This window comes from Anopheles darlingi, chromosome 3, assembly GCF_943734745.1.
Source record: "Anopheles darlingi chromosome 3, idAnoDarlMG_H_01, whole genome shotgun sequence".
NCBI classification, from domain to species: Eukaryota; Metazoa; Arthropoda; class Insecta; order Diptera; family Culicidae; genus Anopheles; species Anopheles darlingi.
This window is the reverse complement of record NC_064875.1, coordinates 47726461-47737041: the sequence shown is the minus strand read 5'-3', so window position 1 is coordinate 47737041 and position 10581 is coordinate 47726461. Positions and strand designations below refer to the sequence as shown.

Sequence of the window (10581 nt, the reverse complement as noted above, 5' to 3'; positions counted from 1 at the left end):
GGACATTCCCGATCGTGACAACGATTTGCGGCTCGCGAAGCACATTACGTATGTGCATAGCCACGGAAAACAGCCACCAACACGCATTAAGACACTCGATATGTCCCTCATTCGACGGTACATTGCACTCTGCAAGCGTAAGATGCCCGTCATTTCACCGGATCTAACGGACTACATCGTCAATGCGTACGTGGAGCTACGCCGGGAGGCCCGCAACAGCCGTGACATGACATTCACCTCGGCCCGTAACCTGCTCGGTATTCTGCGTCTCTCGACTGCTCTGGCTCGTCTGCGGTTGGCCGACACAGTGGACAAGGACGATGTACAGGAGGCTCTGCGTTTGCTGGAAATGTCAAAGGATTCGCTAAACCAAACGGAGCAACGAGTAACGCAGTAAGTATCACGCAGTAGGCTCTGACTGTTAACTATTCCTTAGCGATTGTACTAACGTCTCTTTTCTCCTAGCGTTCAAAACACCTCCGACAAGATCTTCGCCCTGGTCCGGGACCTGGCGGGAGAACACAAAACGGTTAAGATGGCTGACGTTATGGAGCGCTGCACGACGAAGGGCTACAAACCGGATGAGGTTGAGGCGTGCATTGAGGAGTACGAGGAACTGAACGTGTGGCAGATTAATCAGACGCGAACAAAGATCACCTTCATCTAGGATCGCATCCTACTGCGTTTTCCAGAAGTATCCTCGATGCGAGCTAGCATCGTTGTATTGGTTTCTTTTATAAACTAGAACTTTTTGTTGATTTAAGTGCTGTAGATGATTCGTAAAAAAGTTGTTTAAGTCCCCAATGCGTAGTGTGAGTTTGATGAATCTTTTTCATTAATGTACCGAGCGACGCGTAAGTGCCGTGTTTCACCAATAATCAGTAACGTTTTAGCAACTGTATCTTAATTGTGTTTGTGTAATAAAGTTTTTTGAATGGACAAGAGATATATCAGGTAATCCAGATGCACTGGAGCGAATGGTCACACTCAACGTCACAAATCAGGTAAATGGAAGGTAAATGAAAGATTGTTCAAACATTTCTTGTTCTGGTTGATGTCATTCCATTTCGACAGCTATTGAAACATGAATTATTATTACAAATTGTTAAATGTTGCTGCTATTAGCCATGTACGAAAGGGTGAATCGTATAAGGATTCTTTGGCACTGCGTTTTATATTTCCAGCGTTCAACGTAAAGCTGATGAAGCTTGTGATTTGGATGGCAAGTATGTTGGCTAACAACGGGTAAAGTAATTCCCATTTCACACCAAATGGTTACTTTTAATCTTTCACTAGCAATTGCATATTGATGATATGATTGGCAAAGTTCACTGCGACTAATCATTGCGTAACAGATCGATCGAACTAATTTGCCCAAAATATCACACGGCGTCCGATTAGAAGTTACCAATTTGAGGATTGCAAACATGTTGGAGGTAATGCCAAACACGCACAGTACTGAGAGAGGTCGTTAACGAAGCATTGAATTTTAACGACCCCTTAAATCCGTGGAGCTCATGCAAATGCATACGCACTAGCTGGCTGGTTGGCTTGATTTATGTTCTATACCCCGGGGGGGATTACTTCGGCCAAACGATTATGGCACATTTCAAAAGCGACGTACAACTCAGTGTAGCTTTAATATTATGTTGGCTTGTTTGAAATGGCGCATTTCCAGTAGTTTGCGTATTGAATAGAATGCTTTAATATGGAAGGGAAGTGCCATCGTTGTAAATCAATTCTAGGTCTCCGAAGGGACTTGGATGGTGATAAAACCGGGCTCCATGGTGAAAATTATTGATTTAGGTGTCAATGCGGAAGTCGCTGTAACCGCCATAAAACAATCAATTAAAAACGAAGTCTACCCAAAGCGCTGCAAGTAGGTTGTAAAGCTATTGCACCACATAAACTCACAGGAATGTCACAGGGTTGTGGGGGGTTGGGGTGTTTGTAAAATGATTTTCATCGCTCTACGGACACGGTCATAAAATGTCACCGAATTTACCGATTCTTGGCCAAAGTTCTACACAGTCCGTATTTGAATAAAATATATGTCGACATAAATGGAGAGATCCGGTGATTGTGAGGCGAACGTTTGAAGCTCAGTACATTTGGCAATCGCATTCGAATACGTCCCCGATGTTTAATCATCGATTGATTTTATTTGCTTGAGTTACATCACCGACAGTAAAATAGCAGTAAAGTATCATTCGTTTAAATCGACCAGTTGCCGGACCAACAATAATTCCATCATCTTAAATGTTAAAGTACATGCTTACAGGAACATCAAACTGATTACGAAGGTACTCAGTCATAAGTTCAACAATCTCAAGGAATCGAAGATGCCCAATAAAATCATAATGACGGTTCACTTGAACAAGCTTTAATCCAACCGACATCTGAAAACAATTTCGAAGGCGAAAGACTTACAATTGATACATGATAAGGATGTCCATGTTTTGCCTAACTATTCAACATTTATGCTTGGTGAAATGTACTAGCTTCAATCTAATATTGCAACTTCTGTTTAGGACGTAAAACTTACGGAAATTAAAAAGTAATGTTTAAAATGATTGGTCTAAATATGGCAAACGTGTCGCGCATGGAATTTGGACAAACATAATCCAGATTAGTTTCCTAGCATTTTTATAAATTTATCAATGAAAGCAACATTTCACATAAATGTTGGTTAATGGCCTATAATTTAATTAAACGATTTCATTTAAATATATGACTATTTGTTCAGCATTTGTACCATCACGCAGAAGCTTTTGTGAATTGATAATTTGAGAGTTTTTTTATGGAGTTTCTTGTTTTTGCTAATTCCATGCGACACCCGATCGACACCTTTTATTGCCGCAACATTAACAACCTTGCTAATCCAAAATTGACCATTCTGGACACTCTCCTTTCAAAAGGTCTGGTTTCGGTACGGCCTTAACGTACCTTATTGCGAAAGGGCTGAAGGGAGCTTCCAGTTTTTACGACATTAATGGCGCCTTCCGCCGGCTCCCCTCTACCCGGCGTGTGTTTAAGGGCCGAAAATTAACTACCTTGATTAATGAGCCATTATTGGGTGGCGACGGCGGGGTGGCTATGGTCGATTTTTGATGCACGAACGGTGGTGTCCCATTCCAAACGCCCCATCATAAAACTGTACGGACCGTTTGCGTTCTGCAATTCCAGGAAAGGTAATTCATCCATCAAATTTCCATGCCCCGCACTTGGGCAGACACTCCAGTAGCTAACCAAACCCCCCACACGGTACCTGTAATTAAGTAGCGGTGTTTATGCGATTTGTCACTTTCCGGGAGCGGTCGTGGGAGCTGCTTAGTAGACTCCCGTTCTTGACGTTCCTGTGGTGCGAACGGGCTGGAATACTGATTAACCATGTCGCCAACGAGAACGAAGGAGCGATGGGTTGGGATTTGGATGTTGCCTGAAATCAATAATAGGACACCCCAACCCTGGATTCTGAATCGATGATCGTATCATCGTCATGTGGTTTGATTTTCAAAATAATTACCAATTTTGAGCGGAATGGATGCGGATCTAAATTCCGTCTCGTGATGAAAAATTGAATAAGTAGTACATCAATACTTATATTTTCATTTATAAGCTTAGGGCAATCAAAACAATAACGTGGCGATTTTGTGGTTGTTATGAGTTCTTTCAAGAACAATCAATAGCTGCTTTTGATGAAAATTGAAACCATATTAGAATTGGCATCTGTTGCAAAGGACTGCAAAGGTAGTGTAGCTGAACTACCATTAATTTTGAACTTCTTTATGCAATATTCTACCAGTCGAGTATAGTATCAGTTCTATTAGACAAAAACTTACATAATCAGTTCCGAATAATTCTCATTTCTTTCTTTAATTCTTTAAACTTTCTTTAACTTTAAATTTTTTTAAACAGTACTCGTGGTGAACATCAGTTCAGTAACTTCTTTAAATTTATATTCTTTTGTTTGTCTTTTGTTTGTTAACGGTTTAATGTGTTAAGATAGAAAATACGATTTTTATGTAAATATCACATTGAGCATCATTCTCTTTCAACAATCGTCCACAAACCAGTTTGTGGGCCACGAAGAGTAAACTTTTTAATTCAACATCCTGCTCCACCGATCAACATCTCACCAGTTAGGGTTCAAAGCATATCACAACACATCGATTAATGGCGCTCGTAGCAAACGACTTCCTCCATGATCCTTCGCTGAACCAGGAACCCACGTCACCAATTTGCGTAACATCCTAATTGCCCCATTTTGATGTGAAATGTACCCAGTACCCAGTACCGCCAAGCTAATCCCACCATTTCCCACCAACAAACACCCTCCCCCGGGTAGCGGAAGTGTCCTAAAAACCCTCCGCGGCGTCCAATCTAAAGACGCGACCCACAATTTCGCATCCATAATCACCTTTTCGGCTGTTTCGCGTTCATTAAAGTGTCCGCCCGGGCTGCGTTTGCTCCCAAAGCCCCATTGTACGGGCACAAGCACATGACGAGAGGGACGGCGACCCCCCCCCCCCCCCCCCCCGCGGATGCTGTTGGCCACGAGGGCATGAGTATAAATCACGATTTATGCTCTCGAACATTGATAATAATTATAAACAGTATTTTCGCTCCATTGGCTTGGAACCGGGACCGACCGACCGACCGACCAACCAACGGACCGAAAGTGGGCGAACCACCACCACCACCCACCAGCCGTGGTACGTGGGAGTGACATTTGGTTGTCGCGCGGACGGAGAAAATCGTGTCACTCGGATTGACTCCGGGTAGGAAGGCTGGCTGGCTGGCTGGCTGGTGGCACGTTCCTCGCCTCCGAAGCATCCAAGCAATCGAACCGAAATGCCGCCGTAGCATAACAACCGACGGGCGGGCGATACGAACTCATTGCACATCATCACACTACCCATGACGACGATGAACGACCTCTTCTTGATCCCTTGCGCACACACACACACGTTCTCTCTCTTTCTCTTTCTCTCTCTCGTGGTCTGGTGAAAAAGGATCAAAATCACATCTTTTCAGCCATCCATCCGTAGCTGTGTTTTAGCGAGGGCGAGTGAACGATGTGTGTGTAGGTGGGTGGATATCCGAATATACTAGCTGCTGCTGCTGCTGCTGATCCAAACGTTCGTCATCCACGGCTTCTCTTTGCGGCAATATTCCGCTTATAAGGTAGGAAGCGCCATCGTTGCCCGGGGTTGGTTTCGCTTCCGTATCCACATTTCCGCCAAATGTACCAGAATGTAATTGCTGGTCAGCGCCGCGCTGATCGTTACGTGGTGACGTTAGGGTAGGTAATCAGCAAGCTGGAAGCTGGAAGCACCTCCACAAACACACGCCACGCACTAAACCAGGTCAACCGGCATCACAGCCGGGATGAGGGCCAAAAGTAGTGCTAAAAGTAGTAGAAGAATCATCGCTCGCTTCGGATCATCGCAATCATATACGCAATGGTCGCGCCACGTTTTGGGCAACGCGACCGGCAAACCGTGGCCGGATCGATACGAAGGCTACGGAGACCATGCCAGAGATGGCGCCACTCTGTCCACGACCACGACAACAGAACAGAACGTCCCCCTCTCTGCTCTCGTCTCCGGCTGCTGCTGCTGCCGACTGGCTGGCTAGCTGGTTGGCTGGTAGAATGTTGTTTTCTCCAAAAAAAAAAAAAAAAATCCATCATCCAGGCAGGCTGCGGTATCTGCGGTTCGATTTCCGTAGCAAACCGAAGCCGAAGCCAAAGCCAAGTGTTTACTTTATGCGTCTATTGAACTGCTATGCTTTATTTGTGCTTTAAAGTGCCCCCGAATTCAAGCTGAGAATGGCTGGGGGAGGGAGAGTGATAAAGGAAGCAAAATCGGAATTTTTATAATACATTTTCGTGGTATTTCTCTCCCGCAGCTTCTTAGAATGCTCGAGCAAAGTGGGTTAGTTAGAAGAGGGAACCACATTGCAGCTAGAGGCGATAGTGTATGGCTGTTGACCACTTCTCCACAACACATCCTGCACCTGTCTCCATTTTCCATCCATCTTCCATTTCATGGATGATCAGCTTTGCATCCTATCCGAATTGGCCACTTGGCACCGTTTTTTGGGGCCGCAGCACACACACTCACACACACATACACACGTGCGGGTATTTATTTATCTAAGAAGGCCAGCAACAATTTTCTCCTTCCGGAACAGCAACGCAAATCAACGGAATTTCCGCCAAAATAAAAAAACCCGTGACGCACTAACGAACCCCGTGGCCACCCGCGGATTCTGCAGTGAATGGGTTCCCCTCCACCCGGCAACATAAATACATCGCGGGGGTATGCACGCGGGTTTTTTGGCCTACATTGAACGGTGCTGGAGACTTATTTTTATGATAAATTCACTTCGCCAAACAACCGCCTCCGCGCACTCCTCTGCCGGTGACACTTGGCTTGGCTTGGGGGGGTGGCGAATTGATAGCGATAAGCCGCAAACCGAGAGGGACGGGGCTTGTGCTTGTTTTGAATTTCATGCCAGGGACAGGGTTGGAGGCACATTTTTTCTCTCCCGTTTTCCCTCCACCAACAGTCGGTGGCAGAAGGCATTTTTGAAAACAACAAAAGTCATTAAAAACATGTTCCATTCCACCCCTCCCCCTTTTCCAAGAGCGCCCACGCGCCCCACAAGGCGAGGGATGCACCGTGCTCATCTGCCTTTTTTCTTGTGTCATTTTTTTCGCAGTTTCGAAATCCATTTGCCCGGGCGCCACCATTTTTTATGGCGTTGCGCAGCATTGGCACCGACAGTGGGTCCATTTTTTTTTGCCATTTTTCTTTGTTTGCTCCACACCGGCAGCCAGATTCCGGTGGTGTGTTGAGAGCACACTCGCGAGCCTACAGCAGCAGCAGCAGCAGCAGCTTTTGCTCGTCCTGGGGCCCCGTCGGAACACCCCAGGAGTGACCGGTGACCGGCCACATTCACCAATAAATCAGCCAACTTTTTGGCATCGGATCAACGGGTTCCCTGACCTAGTTACATTCGGTTACACGGTACACACCGTCTGGCCTGGACACTGTGGAGCATCTGAGCTGATCTGAGTCGTAGGTCAGGAGCTGGATGTTAGGCCCGGATTGGATCAACCTGCAAACAGCTACTGTCCTGGCCCCGGTGTGTGTGTGTGATAGAGATAGAGAGGAGTGTTTCGCTTTCCGGTCGCCGGATTCACTAATTCACGTGCACATCAGGATCACATCCTGCACAACGGTGCGTTTGTTTGGTTAGTGGAATCCTTACTACGGTTCAGTTTCAGCTGCAGTTTTCCTTTGCTTTCGTTTGCTTTTCCCTCGGAGCGGGGTTCGTTGCGTACCGCGTGGAGCCTTTTTTCGAGCTGGAGCGAGCGCTGGTGGTGCAATGGAGAAGCAATTTATGCGTCGTTTGACTGTTTATCAGTCACGTGAGTAAATAACTAACATAAACGGAATAAAGTTTACCGAGATTACTGGAGCATGATAGCCGTTTTGGGGAGCTAAAGTTACCGTTTCGCGCTTTTATACCTCGAACAGTAATAGAAAGGTTTTAAGTGGAGTGTTTAAAATTTGCGAAAAGTTTTCAAACGATAGCAGTGAAGTGCAAACAACGCTACTGATACTCGAAAAATGTATAAACAAAGTTTTTAATGATTAATATCTGCATTAGAATTGACAGAAATTCCCAAATTGATAAATAAGGTGATAATTTTTTATCAAATGTACTAAATTGGTTGCAGATAGTAAAACCAATGAAGAAACATGCGATTCTAAAAGAAAGTTGTTTTTTTTGGTGCTCCTGCTGTTTTCCTTTTATTTTTCCTTTTTTAATTTCGAAATTTTTATCTTTTGGATTTTTAATCTGCTCTTCATTTATGAGACATGTTTTTTCTTTCAATAATGTTTCTACTGATTTTTTTTTCAATATCCATGTGATTTTTAAAGCAAAGTTCCATCCCTCTTACAAACATTAGGCCTTACTTTTGTCCCTTCAAAATGCTACCAAAAATTGGCACAAAAAATGACAATAGTACCTCGAGAAACGAATAACCGGTCGGAATAATATCAAAATTATACGGTAATGGAACTCAAAGCTACGAAGTTAGTCGTAAAAAGAACATTTTTGCAGATCATTAAACCACTAGTTTGGTTTCCTGCTACAGCGTCCTAATATTCTCGAAAAGTTTCAATCCAACACGACATTTCCGAAAGAAAGTGCAATGCTTTCGTGCCAAAAGCCCACAATCTATCTTTTTTCGGCCTGAATAAACGTTAGCCTCCCCTAAAGTAAAATAAATCGATGTGTAGAAATGGAACAACCATCAGGCAGGAAAAATAGAACTAAAAAATGTGAAATAAAACGGCGAAAAATAGGCAATAATTACTTACACTCGTTTCAACGCGACACGGCAAAGCATTCGGTAACAACGGGACCACAAAGAAGACGAGACACGATACACGATTCCAGTTGGCAATTCTTGTTTTATTCGCTCAGAATAATATGTTTATTGTTGTTTCCTTTCCTTATTCACAATACCAGCTTATTGTTGTAGTTTGTCCGGTGTTTCTGGTTCCTGGGGTCGCGCAACTTTTCGCAAATACCGCGCAAACCCTAGAAGAGGGGAACGGTGAAGGGAAGCGCGCAGGAAGCGCGAGTGTGGGAAGAACCGTCCCGAAATCGACCAACAAACACCCACCACCGTTGCGTATGCATTCATCAAATGACAACACGAACCCGGGGACGGATCGGTCGGTTTTGGATGTTGTTGGATTGGATATCCTTTTTCTCGCGCAATGGTGGTGGTGGTCGGTCGGTGGCCCTTTGCCACCGCGCGATCAGCATCGATACTGCTCGATCGAAGCGTTCCTCGCGATGACATTATTGCTATTGGCCCGCCCGGTCGATCGGTCGGTCGTTCGATTGTAATTGTAATTGGTTTTTTTTCTCTTCTGTTGCGCTGTTTTTTCCTCTCTTCATTTTGTTTCGAAAACATCGTATCCTATTTGCCTACATTTATTATACACAACACACGCTCTGTCGCATGCCAACGCTTCGTATCCATCAACATCCTTCCTCCTTGCGAGCGTCCATCACGAGAATTCGCGATCGACCTCGACACCACCCTACCTCTCTGTTCCGCCGCGTCGCCTCACATCACACACACACGCACAACGCAACTCGTCTTGCGTGTCCTTTCACTCATCATCCTTTATATGAATATACTTTTTTTTCGTTTTATATTACTACCTTCCTAGGGTGCCTACCTTGTTTAACCATGGTTTGTTTGTTTGTTTTTTGCCGTTAAATTAATTTAATTTCCTGTTTGAACTGTATTTATTAGATAAATACAGATGTTGACAGCTGCGCTCGGCTGCTCGCCTTCGTTTTTTCTCTCGTTTTTTTTCCTTCCACAATTTACAATTCAACCAATCCCCAGTCCACCGTTCCCCATTTTGGTGGCGATGCCCCCACCACCAACCAATTCCCTGCCCATAATTCCCCTCCGCCTCCACATTTCCTTCTTATTTTTATAGTTCGGTAAATTTATCTTTTAAGGACCCATTTCCCAGTTCCCAGCTCTAACACCACACCACGCGCCACGAAGGCTGCAGGGAGGGGCAGGCATCGATCGGCATCGGGAAAACGCGTTCCCGTCGCATCATCGATCCATGCGATGATGCTCTCGAATGCGAGAATTGATTAAATCCCGATGTTTTGCTTTCTTTTTGGCAGCCAATTTCCCGCTCTGCTCCTGCCTGTGCTCTATGTTCGCTAAATGTTTTCCATTTTCCCTCCCAAAAAAAAAAAGAAAAGTAACATACTGATAAACCAGAAACTGCTTTCAGGACGGGGAGAGGGGTCCCATGTCCTGTGCGTGGAAAAACAGAGAGGAAATGATTGGAAAAACCGAACGAAATTAAAGGGATTGTTACGACGGCTGCTCCCTCTATACACGCTTGTCGCTTTCCTTTGCACCGTTGCACTCTGTCTATAATAATGACTCGAATTTTGTCGATCGGTCCGAAACCGAACTGTGGAGGATGTGCCGAAACAGGGAAAGTGGGGGGGTGTTACCCACTTCCTCACCCACCCATTCAACCTACCCCCCTTGCTATTGAGAGCGCGCGTTCTTCATTTTTGTCTTCTTCGAAACTTATAAAGCAAATCATAATTGCAAAATCCTACGTATCTAATATATATCACTGGAACTGGAATAAGCATTCTGTGTTTTCTTTTTGTTCTTCCATCCGCATGTTTTCTATTCCCCTTTCTATTCCTTGTTTTGTTTTTTTATTTCCATTGGTTTAACTCTTTTTTCGTTTTTGCATTCGGGATCGTGCTGCTGCTACTCTGCCGATTTTTTTGTTGTTCTTGTTTCATTTTCCATTTTTCTTCTGTGTGTGTTTTCGCATCCTTGACCGGGGTGCCTTTTTTTACTCTCGCTCTCGCTTACTTTCTTCGTTCTTCATTTTCTACTCGCTTCTCTACGTGAGCATTGTTGTGTTGTGGAAGTTTTGCGTTCCTTCGCGATCGCAACAACTCTCGTTCGAAACATGTTCATCGTTC

General features: G+C 44.6%; 1 protein-coding gene across 1 annotated transcript in view; it reads left to right on the top strand.

The window, feature by feature from the left end:
- Positions 1 to 948, top strand: part of LOC125953295 (DNA replication licensing factor Mcm7) — a 2660-nt gene extending 1712 nt beyond the window's left edge. Inside the window, exons 2-3 of the mRNA XM_049682765.1 lie at positions 1 to 393; positions 466 to 948. The exon at positions 1 to 393 is cut by the window's left edge and continues 1531 nt beyond it. Of these exons, the coding sequence (XP_049538722.1) occupies positions 1 to 393; positions 466 to 667 (595 nt within the window). The 3' untranslated portion in view covers positions 668 to 948. The remainder of the gene's footprint in view (positions 394 to 465) is intronic.
- Positions 949 to 10581: the final 9633 nt, after the last annotated feature.